Source organism: Pieris rapae, chromosome 21, assembly GCF_905147795.1.
Source record: "Pieris rapae chromosome 21, ilPieRapa1.1, whole genome shotgun sequence".
NCBI classification, from domain to species: Eukaryota; Metazoa; Arthropoda; class Insecta; order Lepidoptera; family Pieridae; genus Pieris; species Pieris rapae.
Window position 1 is genome coordinate 3228511 of NC_059529.1, and position 16873 is coordinate 3245383.

The 16873-nt window shown below is 33.1% G+C and overlaps 1 protein-coding gene across 1 annotated transcript; it reads left to right on the top strand.

Moving 5' to 3' along the window:
• The first annotated feature begins 7310 nt into the window (after positions 1–7310).
• On the top strand, positions 7311–14837 carry LOC110995034 (protein sister of odd and bowel). The gene is made up of 2 exons (XM_022261995.2): positions 7311–8427; positions 14131–14837. The coding sequence occupies exons 1-2, from the start codon at positions 7430–7432 to the stop codon at positions 14501–14503; spliced, it is 1371 nt and encodes a 456-aa protein (XP_022117687.2). The 5' UTR covers positions 7311–7429; the 3' UTR covers positions 14504–14837.
• Positions 14838–16873: the final 2036 nt, after the last annotated feature.

Here is a 16873-nt window from a genome sequence, read left to right on the forward strand (position 1 = left end):
TTATCATTGTGTTATATCGTGTGTGACCATGTGCTGGATCGTTAGATATTGTCATAACATTTGAATAATAATTTTCATCAAAATGGCTTATTAAAAATTGAAATTTTGAAATTAAAGACGTGTAGACAGGACAACGTCTGTCGGATCCGCTAGTATATTTAATATATTTGTATGAATACCATGAAAGGTATGTCGACGTATCGATGTTTTATATCGATATAAAATGAGCTCCCGTTAAAATATTTATGTGGCGGCTTTAATGGCGTATCAAGTTTAACAGTTTAGGAATTATTACTAATGCACTGCTGTTTTATATCGATTATCGATATACAGAGTGTACAATCTATTTATTTAAGGATTCATGAATCTCATTGTTTTTTGACTTGACTCGTAGTTGTCAAAACCATAACTGTATGGGAAGTTTTCTTTTTTATAGAACAGGGGACAAATGGGCCGGAGGCTTCTTAGTCATCTAAAGCTAAGTGATACCAACGCCCTTGAACACTATACATTGCAGAAGGTTCGCGAGTGCGTTGCCAGCCTTTTATGATGAAATATTATATTATTTATTTAAAGCACATGGATTATTTGATGATAAAAGGGCCCTAACAATAATAAATGCAAAACGTTACATACAAACTTTTTCATGTCTACCTACTGATAAGGATAGTAAGCAATTACGTTATAAATAAAATGGAATAAGTATGGAATGGAGGGAATGGTGCCAACTTAAAGATACGTTTTCGTTTTCGATTATACATGAAATAATTAAATAAAAGCTGGAAATATAAAGCAATTCGTATACTTTACAATTGACCCATAATTTAATTAATAATATTTTTTTAACTATAAAACTTTATCCGTCTTTAACGTAAAATTGTGGACACTACCCAGTAAAGCGATGATTTAAAAGTCACAACGTAGAAACCATTAAAAGGCCATCAACCATTCCAATGGCTATGTCGCAACTAATTTATTGTACAGAATTTTTATTGAACCCATATCAACGTTGTAAATTCATCGACACGTATCGCGCATCACTATTTCGTAAACGTGTGTGGTAAAAAACAAACAGTGAAGTTTTATTTGCCCAAATACGGTTGTAAAACACAAAAAACCGTTTTCCACAAAACTTTAATGGCAACAATGAAATAATTAAATGTGACAATCGTAAATGGTAATAATAAAACATAATGACTGTATCGAGTGTCGAATGGTGAAAAGTAGTGGAACTCCTACTAATAAATATAATTTAGCCCCGTCTCACCTTCCTTAGACAAGGTGAAAAGCTGGCGCGACCATACAGGGTAGAGTAGGCGAAACGGCTAGCAAGTATGTAGTTGCAGTGGCTACACTGCCACAGCAACTTTTTAAATTTATAAATTTCGAATTATTATTATTACTTTTTAGGATAAGATAATTTCATTCCTAGGTGTATGATTTGGAAACTCTTTTAAGTGAAAAATACCTGTGTCACTATTCCCAGCTCTTCCATAAAGAAACTTCATTCAAAAAAAATTTAAAATAATTACATTATTGAACCTTATTTTATTAGTTTGGGTGCAAATGTGTGAGTGAGTGAGTCAGTGAGTGAATGAATAAAATGTTTAATTACTCAGAAACAGCTCTAACACTGCATAGGGCGTGTTCATAAGGGGTCTTTATTCGGGTTTTTAGGTTGTAGACGGTGAGCGGGTAGATTTTAAGCAGCCTATTTAATTTGTAATAAATATAGTCTGCTTGCATATTGCGTCTGGCGAAGTCAGTGCTTACGGAGAATATTTTAAATACTCTAAATTTGTATTCTTAAATATATTTTAATGGTTTTGAAAGTAATGATTATTTTGTCAAGAAACGAACTATTTAATATCGGACACGCCATGTGTATAAATTAAAACATAGGTATACGATTCGTCGTACATTTAATGTAATGCGATACGATTAGTAATTAAATCCAAAATGATGCATTTAAATGGGGAGTTATAATTTTTTCAAATTTTATTGACACCTTTCCTTTGTTTTATTACGTTTATGACATAAATTAATGTCTAAGTTTTATTCATACTGACTGATAGCTATAAATGTTTATATTAAATAGAAATGTAAGATGCTTATTGCCCGAATGCTGAAGTAAGAGTCCTGGAATTGAGGTCCATTAGATGACAACAATTGCTGGTGGATATAAGACATTAAAAGAAACTTAAAGAAGAACCTATGTCCAGAAGCGAGACGGCGTCAAGATGAATATTTTAGTTATATCATTTCCTTAGACTTGTTTTTTAAATTTTTATAAATGATGTTAAGGGAAAACTTGGAAACAGGGATTGCGAGTGCGTTGCCCGCTTTTAAATTTAAAACGTGTAACTTAAAAGTTATGTTCATTATTTAACTTAAACCTATTGTTTCAGTTAACTAGATATTTATAAGAACATTTTCTTTTAAAGCTTTATAGTATATTTATACATCTATTAAAGCCATACTGTCTTCGTAGTTGATCACCTACTTGGTTTCAAAGTGTTCCGAGGGTACCATATCCAATTACATATATACACAATCTATGACGATACTTTTCGTATTTACATTTACTAAGTTAAAATTATTTTAATACACTGCAGCTTTCTTCGATTTGTATTTAGATTTTTTGTGACTGTTCAAGCATAGTTCCGCCATCCGTGAAACTTTCTGGTTGAACAAGGTGTTATATATATTTCAAACATAAATATAATAACTAACCAGATGAAACTTTGATGAGTTACAATTTTTTTTTTCTAAAAAGATTTAAATATTTCGCAGCTAAGAACTGTTTCTGGAAAAATTCAATTTTTATTATTAGTATTTTTCATCATTCCATTTAAATCTACCCAAGAATATTTCAAAGATATATAATATAATATATAACTTGCCTCATCGCTGGAAAAAGATCGCTTTTTGTCAATAAGTCCATATTACGCTTAAACAGCGTTTAAATGTTTCATAATTAAAATATATTTCATACAAAATACAGGCAAACAAAACCATAGACTAAATAGAACTTAGATCCGTTACATTATCTTTGAGTGATGGCAGGCAAATCAAGGTGTGTGGGCGCAGGTTATCCGCGGTCATGTTATGTAATGCCTAACTTTTGATTGAGTTATTTTTATGTTAATATTATCGTTTTGATTCGATAATAGATCGTTTATAACCATAACTCTATCTAAATTGACACAACATAAAGGTGATGATAGAAATGTTTTAATAATAAATATTAAAGTTTATTTGCCTCTTCACAATATTTTTTCACCAGCTGGCTGGAAGTATTCCACGGTCCACTTCACAAGACAGTTCTTTTCTGAGCGAGCTCAGGAATTGATTCCCAATGAGAATCTTTCCTGGAAGACATGTACGTGTATTGCTTAAAAAAAGAGTTAATACGTCTATCAAAAGGCCGGCGACGCTCCCACTAAAATGGGTGTCCATGGGGCGCAACGAATGCCTTTTTTTTAAAGTCCCGTATGGTCGTCCGCCCCCCCTATTCAATAAAATCATTTTACAGGTTTACCTACATGCTGCAACCAAAAAACCAAAGACCAACTTTGTCTGATTATGGAGTCTGAAGTCTGGTGCCTATAGTGGGTATAGAAGTCCCCGTGGTAGAAATTTAAGAAATACTGCATCATGAGCACACCCAACATACACACCATCACGTACATCACCATCACACAACACAACCAAATTAGTCTTAGTTAAATAAATTGAATCACACTTAGTTAAATGTATTGAATACTGTTTGTTTGTTTGTTTGTTCCCTTTTGTAAATCTTTGAACGTATTTGTAGTAAAATGTATGACGTATTCCATCTTTGGGTATATTTTCAATGTATTTGTTTGTAATTATGTATAATTTATGTTAGTGTAGGATTACGAAATAAATAAATGAATAAATACAAGACGTTCCAGGTTTCCCCATCGACGTCTGTCTTTGGTGAGCGCTTGAGAAAGCATTCTTTTTAATTTTACTTGAAGAGAAGTCTTTGAAGTTAGTTTTAAAGTTTATTTCTCGACATCAAAATAAACATGACACAACAGACCTTTCGTGTATTTTTTAAATATATTTATGGAACTGTGATAGAGGTTTTTATGGAATGAAAAATTTCACGGAATTTTTTTTATAACCAAGCGATGCCTCTATGCTACCCGTTTAGAAAATCGTTCCATATATTGGTCTATAGTTGCTAATAAGGTGGGCTAAGTAAACAAAACTTTTTAAGACGAAACAAAGTTTGTAGCGAGCAGCTGACGTCCTGCGAGTTTATTAGCAAAGTTAATTTTTTGGAATCGAACCCAGTACTTACATTACTTCACGCCCAGCCAACGCTGTTCTTGAACTTTACGAAGACACGTAAGTAAGACTAATTATCCCCAACTCCCACATAAGTTTCTCCACGAAACTACATAATTTATCTAAATCGCTGATGTCTGATAATCTTTATTTATCCCACATTAAACCTAACAATTCCGTTCGCTGTTATGGCAACATTAGTTATAGATAAATTAATTTTATATCGTCTAGTCGTGCGCGCGCGCAGCCCCCGGGCGGCAGCGGCGTGAGAATGCTCTCGGAGCATTCCTGTCAACACTATGTCAAGATCTGTCATTTTTGCCGTAAATGGTTAGCTTAAAATGTCCTAATTGGCTATGGATATTTAAAGGTATAAAAATATTTTAATGCTCTGAAGTCTTTTACCCGATTTCATCCGGTGTAATGTAAGTTATGCCTCTTTATGTATTAACACTGGAAAGCTATATTGTACCTTATTCTTTTAAGTTTTTAGATGTTTCCTAAATAAGGAATTTCGGCCGCCCTAATCAATCCTGCCGTAGCCAGTTGTTACCTGAAGACGAGCCATTGTGCTGAAATTAAGTCGAAGTACTGTGGACGCTCTATGCCCCAATTTTTTTGTAGTATACGAAACATTCATAAGTTATTCCTTTTCACTAAACCTATAGCTGGCTCCCGTACAAGAACCTGGCTTTGAGAATTGCTGTTAATTAGACAGCATATATTTATTTATAAGTCCTAAAACAACATGTTTAAAATATCCAAGAATATAATATGACGTCATTTACTTTATTTGTATTTGAGCATAAAGATTTCAAACTATTAAGAAAAATGTAAAAACAATCAAACAGTAAAAACCTAAATAGAAACCAAATTTAGAGCACTTAGACGCCCTTTGTGTGTAAGTCCTGTCTAATTAAGCCAGCCTGGCTCCTTCTAGCAGCTTCGAAGGTTCTCGAGCACTTCGCAGGCTTCACGAAAACACCACTGCTCTAAGGATGACTGATCGTTAGGGCGCCACAGCCACGCATTCCAAGACGTAGTCTCTGATGTCGAATTCCTCTGACGTTGACGACCTCTGTCGATGACGGATTCCTCTGCGCTGAAACAGACTCTGCACAAGAGACTGTCAAGGCAAAGAGACGTTTACTGACAGTGGCCCGTAACTTTCACGCATATATATTTTGTGACAGAAATAAACAGTATAGTATGTTGCCTTGGTCCTGATATTTGCCCATAAAAATTGGCTTTCACGTTTTCTCATGCCAATCCAATGTAATTACCACGGTCTAATGGAGCGTGCCCCTTTTGTTTCTGATTAGTCAGCGTGACATCGCCTCTTGCTAAATTATTGCAATTGCTCTGTCGGAATGAATGCCTATGGCTATGTGGGTCTTAAACACTAGAACGATTGCTTAAACGACTTTAATATAACAGAAAATATTCTGCATTGTTTGCGATTGAAGTACTTACAACTTATTTATTAATGAGAAATAAGAATTTATTTAAATTATACTAATGATAACATAATTTTATGATATAGAAACGCAAGTTTTATTTACTTACAGTAGTAGTAACAGGTGGTGGGTTCGATACCTGGTTGTGACCAATAGACTTTCTTTCTATTTGCGCATTTAACATTCGCTCGAACGGTGAAGGAAAACATCGTAAGGAAACCGGCTTGCCTTACCCAATTGGCGTGTTCTCAGGAGGCTGATCATCATGAAACACAAACAAACAATCTGAGGCCGAAACCTAAAAAGGTTGTTATACTGATTGTTTTTTATTATATAGAATTTCGATTTAAAGTCACCATTTGACTAGCTTTTTTAATAGTAATAATAATAATATTTTATTCAGATCAACTTTTTAGGTACACATATACTTAATTACCCAAAAAAATATATGGTATTGTTCTTAATTTAATAGTACCAAGAAATCCTTATGATTAATACTAATTCACTTTGAAATGCATTCTCTAAACAAATATTCATGAATTTTGTATATATATATTTGCGTAGGTATAACTTCGCGAGCTAATAAAAATACAGAAAAAATATTTACAAACATCTGTAAACTTTGTTGACATTTATTTTGTATTTTAACACCTTACATTGTAAAACAAAGGGGCATAAAATTTAAATTATATTTAATTAACAAGGACAAAATAAATATTATTACGAATTGTGTACAAAGGACCCATCGATATTTGCAAATTACACATTAAGTACGGTTGAACAAAAAATTCCTAACGACTTGGATTTATTAAATAGTCTTCGAATGCATTTTTTAGTACCTAGTTTTTATTCAATTTATTTATTTTACAGAATAATATAATAAAATCATAACCAAACCGCTGTGGTTTGTATAAATGTATTGAACAGTATTGTTTAGGAACGCGACAATTGCATATAAAAGTTGTTCTCAAAGCCGAAAAAATGCCTGTGTTCCTAACTAAACCTAGAAAAAGTTCCTCAAATAAATATTATATATACCTAATATACAGATGTTACCTACATTCTTAAGCCAAAAATATTACAGAAAGCTTCAATTCATGTAAATAACTACGAGCAGTTTGAATTTCATTGTCTCAGAGATGATAGCGAGACCAACGTTTCTCCATAACATGTTATTGATACTATAACTTATAAGCGCTTTATGTATTCGTGTAGCCATTATTGTGATTATAGATGGCATTACAAGTAAGCGTTTGAGCGTGACATGACCCAATAACAAAACAAATGGGCCGATCGCTCGAATTGTTTTCCCATAGCCCGAACGATTCCATTCAGAATCTCATTACACTTGAAAGAGTCACAACAAATCTCGTTCAGCTTTATTCTCATGGACGTGTCTGTCGTTAGGCCAGCGTGAGGTGACCATTACTGTACAAAGAGTTGCCTAAAATAGAGAGCTTTTGTGAGGCGGGAAGTGCGGGGCCGGGGGGCGGGGCGGACGCGGGCTGCCCGCCGGCTCAGTTGCGTCGCGCCGAACGCTCGCCTCGCACGCTCTGTAACGTGACACGAAGTGCATGCGCACGCGATAACCCCCACCGCGCACCACACGTGCTCCAGTGACCACCTGATGATACGCTGACGCCCACGAGAAAATGCAAGAACAAAGCACCTCGAAGAACAAGACAACACTCAACTCGCTGGAAAGTGCTATTATTAAACTGAAAAACAATCTCCAAATACAAGACACCAAGACGGATATGAATGGACCTACTAACGATTCGCACGAGGATAAACCAAGTAAGACAAATTCACCAAACAGTTCAAATTTAAATATATCGATAGCATCAGCGACGTTATTACAAGAGAATATGTTACAAAGATCTTTACAAGGTGTTGTTATTTCGCTTCAAAACGCAATGATGAACTCTTTGCAGCAGGCAGCGCTGTTGCCGTCCAATTCGGCCGCTGCTGCAGCGCTTAATTTACAAGCCTTAGAATCTTATTTGACTTTGCAACGTCTCACTTCAGTATCATCCGTCAACAACCCTCAACAACCTGATAGCACTTCACCGAAGCAAGATATTTTGCGAATAGCGACGGCCAGCGCTAAAATAAGCGAAATAGACGCCGACACTAGTTTGAAAGTTGCCTCACCGAAGTCCCCGGAAGAGTACCCTTTACCCGATGCCATTGCTGCAGATGACGTTGACTTGTCTGAGGAAGTGGAAGAAGACCTGGCTTTACTAGATAATGAGGATGAATTTACTTTAGAACAACACTTAGAGGCAACTTCAAAGAGTTATAGCTACAATTCCTCAAATCTAGACAATGGCTACCCAAGTTTGCTAATGAATGCTATGTATCAACAACAAATGAATGTCCCACCTCAGTCTGTCTCCCCACCGCCTAACTCTAGCTCAAAATCAACAAATAGTTCAACATCATCGACCAGTAGTATAACAAATAAACAAAAAACTACGAGCAGTGGACCTAGAACAAAAAAACAATTTATATGTAAATTTTGTAACAGACAGTTTACAAAGTCATACAATTTACTAATCCATGAAAGAACACATACTGATGAACGGCCGTACTCCTGTGACATCTGTGGGAAGGCATTCCGACGGCAGGATCACCTGAGAGACCACAGGTATGAATTTATTATATATTAGTACGACAACCAATTCATATTTCATATGCAACGAGAATTTAACTCGACATTGTAAAAATATATTACTTTTTCATTTCTAAAATACTGTTTATGTTACCTATAACCTATTAATGATATTACAACGAAGCATAGATTATAAAGCTAATTAAAACAGCTAAAAACTTGTGAACACAATGTGTCATTTGTCTTCATAACGCAGCTTGTTTGATAATGTAAATCCCAATTACACAAATTTATGTTGTACTAATTTACGTCGTCCAATACTTACGATTAAAAAGATAAGGTTCAACAGTAATAGATGATGGTAACTTTATCTCAACATATGAAACTAATAGCTAAATCAATGGAGGATATAAATTTTATACTCTTAAACGCTGTAACGGATGACATAAAAACATTGACATTAGGCGGGGTCACGATTCACATTTTTCAATATCAATAAAAGATTTTAAGACTTCAAGGGCCGTGCAAAACGTTATGAACTTTTGAATAATGGCGGTTTAGTTTCAAACAAAAAGTATTACGATCCGAGATGTTATCATCCGTGACGCACATAAATTATTTTACAAAATCGCTAATCCGCTTTAATTTTGTTTTAATTCTATCGTATCGCTTCGTGGAAATCAGAATTCCGAATTCATTCAAATATTTTGATTCTATTCTCGACTTATCTATTCAATATAAGAGGGATTTTAACACCTGTCTCCTCGATTTGAACCCAAATCACCGTATCTCAGTCGTAATAAAATAAATTTCGTGTAGACGCCGGAGGGCGATCGCGTCGCGACCATGTTCACTCAATGTCCGCTGACACGGTACATTATAATGGAATGGAAGGTTCGACGGGTTTTACAAAGCTAACAAAGAACGCGTGGTAATCCTGACGTGGGGATTAATATTGACGACAGATTTTATTTAAATGGTTCTGATAGATATCTAAATGCATCTTTTAGAGATATTATTTAATTTATAATTTTATATCTTTGATGACTTACTATTATGACAAGTTTAAAAAAAATTAAAATTTATAACTCGAATAATATTATCTATCAATCTATAGCTAGTAGTAACTTTAAGGCCAAACAAGACATTTGGAGCGGTATAGATGTGTAGATGTGTTTGCTATAAAAAAGCAATTTTATGTTTTGTCCTTATTACTCTATGTTCACTTAACTAAGGAATAAACGTGACAAAACATTCGCTGTGGTTGTAAAACTATGACAAGCCAATAGAGCTAACATTAAAATTATTTTACTAAGATAAAATCAGGATGTAATATTCAGTAATTAACTCATGATTACAACTTTACTTATAACAAACTCTATTGATATAAAGTAATTCAAACACAGAAGATCACATAATTTGAGACAAAGAAGAAAATAAAGATATATACCTACAACATTTTATGCGTGAATAGTAATGATAGTTCAATGCACTTCTTATTTATTGCTAAATCCATTGCTAAAAAAAACAAAATCAAAAAGCAAACCTTACAGGCCATCTCACACGCCATGTCAAATCAGCATGCATATGTCAAAATAAAAACAGTAACATTATTTAAAATGTCATAATAATTCTGCGTCATTCCGAAACGCGTTATTTATCGTTAAACAAAATAGCTAAAAGAAAAAAGGATATCCCCAAACATATATGTTTTCGTATATAACCAATAAAAAGGTTGGTAAACATAATCTAATTAATTAGTATTGGGTTAAAAGTTAATAAGGCATCATAGCTTTCACAGCCATCATACACAGCTTTAATTAATCACTTTCGTCGCATGCGTTAGGCCTAACTTCGGTTCACTGCGCGGTTAAATCAATGTACTCGATTACAACTAATTGCCATTATAAAAGCAAACATTTAGGTTTATTTGTATTTGAAATTTGTAGGGTTTTTTCAGCATAACAAAATTTAAAGTTTTTGTTAAATTATTGAGTCATTACGAATAATTCTTATAACTTAAAAGTAGGTTTATATTTAAATAAACACCTGTGTATATATTCACAAAAGTGGATATCTTAACAGTTACTTAATTGATTGGCAAAATAAACTATTTTTATTTATTTATTTACACTTCGTTGCTAAAGAAATACAAATAACACAGTACTTATATATAAATTACAAGGGATGCAACGGGCGGAAATATTTTCTAAATATACTTGAATAAAAATCTAATGTTACCTTTAGTTTCCGAGAATTAATGGCAAACGAATTAAAATATCTATAAGTATTTAGGTAAACAAGTATGAAATTACTTAGTATAATTTATCCATCTCTTAAACCACTTAAGTTTGTGAGTTAGCTTCTATTAATTGAAATGTCTTATGAGTCACACAGATACTACATACAAGTATTACAATATTTTCGCCATATGAGTTCATTGCTACACATACAGCTTTGTGCACAGCTTGGATTCGAACCCATTACTCGAGTTAGGTTAAAACATAGATATAAAATATAGATGGCATTACTAATAATTACTTATCAGCTGAGTCGCCAGCCTTTTCTCTAAAAAAAACGTTTTACCACTATCAGCACAGTTCCGCGAGCCATGAATTGATCGTTATAACGATAAAAACTATTTTATTAAAACTTAATTGCCGGTTTCAAACCCGTATGAACGTCTAATTTTCTATTTGTTCAGTGTTTCACGCTCGATTGTTATTGATTACAGGTTCGTTTGAGTTGTTTGTATGCGTTTTATGGTGTAATGGATAGAAATTGTAAATTCCGTTAACATAATTGGTTGTTCACAGGTGTTTTGTTATCAGATTGAGGAATTTTTATTTATATTAAACAAATATGTAGTTGCAATTGTTTCATACAATATTTTCTTTTATTTTTGGAAGATATCGCTTATTAGAGATAAGGACGCCCGTTGCATCCCTTGTTATTTTTATGTATTGTATTATTTGAGTTTTATTTTAATGGCAACGCTGTGTGTGAATAAAGAAAAAATATCTCGTGCGTTTCTTCCTAATATATCACTTTATTATTAAAATTCCAGATATCAAAAGGTTGCAATTTAAACAGTTTTAAACATTATTTAATTTGTATTAAACTTATTTTAACCATGCCAATGCTGATAATATGCACTGAGGAATTTAATTAACAAATAATAATATTTAGATTTTTATGAATTGTAAAATTTGCCTTTTTAAAGAAGCGAAGTTTTTATGTTACATTACTATAATACCTACCTAAAATAAAGGGTTGCCTAGTGGCTTTTGCGCGACTGAACGTGCACCACAGGCTCTGGCTGGCAAATACTGGCTCGAATATCGAAACATTGTGAGGAAACAGGCATGCCTCAGCACCCGTGTGGCATGCGCAGATCGCATTAGCGTGGTGATTACACCTACTTGCTAAAAAACCAGCGATTTAAGATTACGGTAACATAATTTTTAAAAAAACACAGACGGAAAATCGGTGTAAAATTTTGTTTCGTGTTTTTTATCCATTTCCAGTTAATATGTTTAATTACATTTATATTATAAAGAAAATAGTCTAGTCACCTTGATATGTACATCAAATTATAACTTTATCTTATATGTATTGGTAAAAAAACCAATAAAGCAAAAAAACAAACTGAAAAGGAATTTAAATAATGATTTAGAATCAAAAGTTAAGATACCAGGAAAATTTAATATCTGATGTTAATTCTTTACGTATATAATGAATATATCAATTACATACTTATAATTAACAATTACTATATAATCATAGGGTAATGTGAGCGATAAAAATAATTAATGTAGGCTTCATATAGTTCAAATCTACACTGTGATTGTCGAACAGCATCTTACATGCGATTTTCCGTTCGCATCTATGTTAAACATACAACAAAACGATGCGCGATCGTCTTATGTTTTACTTTCTCACCCCGTGAATATCAAATTAAACAAACAGTATTACCACAAAGCGATTCGCACCCTAAATGTATAATATTAGTGGGCCAATTTATTACTGATACCCCGGGGCTTGTTCGCCTCTCCAACAAGGTGTTCACTTACAATGCCCGCAGTCATGATGTATTTATACGAGACCTGTTAACAAATTATACTTATATGGCTATTTATGATTATTACTTTACGCATGAGGTGTTAATGATTGGATAGCTCATTAAATGGATGTTTGATACGACTTATCAGTAATAGGAAAACTCGGTTGGAGATATTTATTTAAATCATTGAATAGAGATTAAAATAATATCACTATGCAAGGAAACATAAATCTTCTTTCTCTACGGGAGATAAATGAATAACTTAGGTTCAAACATAAGTACTTTATTTTGTACATACTTTGTAATGATTATTTACTTAGTTAAAAAATGTAAGGTCTCTTAGTTAAGTAGGTCTTATCAAATAATTAGAAAATAAAGTATATAAAATAAAAATAATAGTTTCTCTGCAATTTCGAAAATTTAAATGTCGTCAAATTGATTCACTAAAGTACCTAAATAAACAAAAATATGAAAATATGCAATATTTTTTATGTGCAAATAGGCTGCAGCTGACTTGTCCAGATCTTTAAATTTATACACCATATCTATACTAATATTATAAAGAGGAAAGGTTTGATTTTTTGTTTGTTTGTATGAATTGAATAGGCTCCGAAACTACTTGGCAGATTTGAAAAATTCTTTCACTGTTGGAAAGCTTCATCATTCCTGAGTGACATAGGCTATATTTCATTTTCAAAAAAAATAGGCATCCTTACTAAAATTACGATAACATTAACATTTGTTTATTATTTGATACAATTCTAACAGATGGCGCTGAGTTAAAGGTAGTTTAGTTTAGGTCCGTGTCGTGGTACCAACGTTTCACATAAGTTCTCCTACGGTTTCACTTGATTAATTTACTACTATGTAATATAACAAAAACCTTAGCCACAGCAACGCTTGGCCGAGTCTGCTAGTCATATATATATTGTAAGAGTATGAAATGAAATGAGTTTATGATTATGAGTTACTATCTATCTATTCTAATAATACACAATTCCGGTGAAACAATTTTTTCACATTTATAAATATTATTCCCACAATTACTATACATTTAAGTTTTTACTAGTAATTTCCTATAAAAAATACATATTCGTTTAATAATGCGTATTAGGTACCCGATACGCGGTTTATCGGAATATTAAGCTCTGAATACTTAGCGTTTATTCTGTTGTTTTGGCGAAGAATTCCAATGTTAGGAGCCTCCTAGGTTTGTTTTGACTGACGGTATTTTGAAGATTCGACTGATTTTGAACCTGAGAATAATAGAATATAAATATCTCTAGCCTAAGAAAACGTTCATATGGGCGTTTGGTTTAACACCTGACGTTTAATGTAAAATAAATAAGTTATTTTAATTAAAAATATTAGGCATTCACTGCACATACTCGATACTTATTCACAATGTGGTAATTTATTTAACCCTAAATTAGAAAAACATAGAACCAAACATTTAAATGATTTGATGTTATTTATAACAAGAATCAATCAGATAAAATAGTTTTGCCACATTTTTTTATGCGATGAATCTAGTGTCTTTAGTACATTTTTTTCTTATAAAAAAATGTTGTATCATTTGTGATTTCAGCAAATCTCTGTTTACCCTATTTTAATAGATCTAAAACGAAGGAGGTTATATACTCTTCGTATATTTATAGGTATATTTATTGTTACAGGTACATACATTCCAAAGAGAAGCCCTTCAAATGTCTCGAATGCGGTAAAGGATTCTGCCAATCCCGAACTCTGGCGGTCCACAAAATCCTACATATGGAAGAGTCACCTCACAAATGTCCAGTTTGCAGCAGAAGCTTTAACCAGAGATCGAACTTGAAGACCCACCTTCTCACACATACTGATATAAAACCGTACAATTGCTCGTCCTGTGGAAAGGTGTTCAGACGGAACTGTGATCTTAGACGCCATAGTCTCACTCATAATCTTGTTGGTATGGCACCTGTGAGTACCTCGCCTAGTGGGAGTAATGGGAAAAGTCCGCTTTTGAATCCCAATTTTCCAATTGACAATTTAGATGCGGAAGATGATTAGTTTTATAAAAGACTGATTTAAGTGCCTTAATAGTATCTAGCAGATTGTTAAATGTGAAATTATTGTATTCCATGAGTTTGGCATATTCTTTGATTTACCAGGGTATATATTAGTACCTTTATGCTAATTGCTAACATGTTCATAAACTTTATTGAGTGCGTTTCAGCAATATTTGACGAAATCTGAAATTGAAGTTATATAAATCGTTTATGTGCTAAGAAAAACATTCAGATTGTTTGAAAAACATCGCACAATCATCCATATAAAAGATGCAAATGTCATATTGTCATAAGAATGAAAACAGTTAAGTTATATTGTTGTCAAACTTATAGTCCAAAAACAAAAAGATGGGGCATGGAAATAGTATTTGTTACCATGGTTACCATGAACTAACCATCGCTGACTGTCGCTTTTTATATTAGGGATTAAAATATATTATTACCTATACATTTTAACGCTGTTCGCGTGCTGAACTCATGGTTATGGTGTATCGAATCTATACTTTAAAACATATTATAAATTTTTCTTGTATGTTTATGTAACAAAGATCATTGTGTTATGTTTGTGGTTAATTCAACCTTAAATGTTTTAACCGGAAAGTGTTTTTATAGCGTTTCCTTTTTATTTTGATTTTACAATACTTTTTCTGAAGTGGCCTTTTTAACTATTTAACGAATAACATATACATATTATGCGAAACGCGGAAAACAATTTCGACAATTTCTTTATATAAGTGTATTATAAATGTTAATTATAAGTATCGTTTATTAAGTATTACTGTAGTACCTAAATCTTCTTCTAAATTTTCTGATCTCATTTGTATGTTAATTTATGTGCCTTAGTCAAGTCCGTCCATTAAATAATACCTAGTTTATATTTACTTTAAGTTGTATTAAAATGTATTATTAAAATAATTGTACATAAAATAAATAAATTGGAATTTAACCTGCTGTTTTAACTACTCTAAAAGTAATTTTAAATTCCAATTAAACACATATAACGCAGAAACGCATATCTCAAAAACAATAGGGCCGATTTTGATGAAACTCCAAGTTGAAATGGAAATAAACACTGCTTACTCAAAATGAACCTTCTTTTTTTAAGTCGGTAATAAATCCAGTTAGAGAGCTCATTATTTGTGGTCATGAATATCTACCAGTACCCCGGAAATTTAAGGGGAAATAATAATAATCACGTGGCGCTGCATCCCAGTATGGGCCTTTGGTTCAGTTATCACCCGTTCTAAGTATGATTTATTTAATTCCATAGACAAGTCATAGCCTTCGGTGAATGTCTGATGTTTGGTTGTCAGACATGAAGAATTACTTCACAATGTTTTCCTGGATGCATGCATCGCAGGAACTAGTCAAATGCGCACATAGAAAGAAAGTCAACTGGCACTCAGGCGATGATCGAACCTACGATCTCAACGGTTGTGAGTCGCACGCTGACGTCACTAAGTGTATAAGATAGTGATTTTCGACTTTCTACATAGATGTACAGTAGGTATCTCTATAGAACTTGCGCTTAATATCAGTTCTCATATTAAGGTCGTTAATGAGACGAGATATTGATGCATTGCAAAATCTCTTTTTGGGTTCGTGATCCAACTAAAAATTATTGTATGTCAAACATTCTTATAGGTTTTTAACTAAATAAATTTTAATATATTACTTATGTTAGACCATATATATGTTTATATTACGATCGAATTATCGTTTTAGTGCGGTAGGTAATACACACATGCCTTTAACCAAAAATTATCTAAAATTTCAAGGTTTTCCCTAGCATAGTCTGCGCCTTGATGAATCGGACAATGACGTCATTAATGTAGATATCTTCATTAGGTATTTGATTTATGAGTCCACCTGCCTGATAAATGTTTGTATTAACTTTGTTAACCGGTCTAAAAGGTCAAATAAGAAGCCATTCTTGAGCTCATATTCAATATTGTGTTTTCGATATAATGTAGTTGAAATTGTTTTATATTACCGGATGCAGACGGGACACTCGCACTGCCAGAAGGCTCGCAGGCTGTCCGCCTTTTAAGAATTGGTATGCTCATTTCTTGAGGGACCTGAGTCGAATCGGTTCGGAAATACTTCAGTGGGCAGGTTCCACATAGTAATGGTGCGCGGCAGAAATTGCCGTAAGAAACCTACAGTTGTGGAACGTTGAACGTCAAGGTGATATGGATGGTATTTTGTAGTCTGCCTTGACGTCCGATGATGAAAGATTAAAGAGAATTTAGTGACACATCTCTGTTAGATTATATACCCATTTACCAGGTTATGCAGTTTTTTTGAATCGATAATACTAGTAAAATTTTTAGTCTCTGATAGCCTTTCTGAGGTTTAATTATGTTGAGTC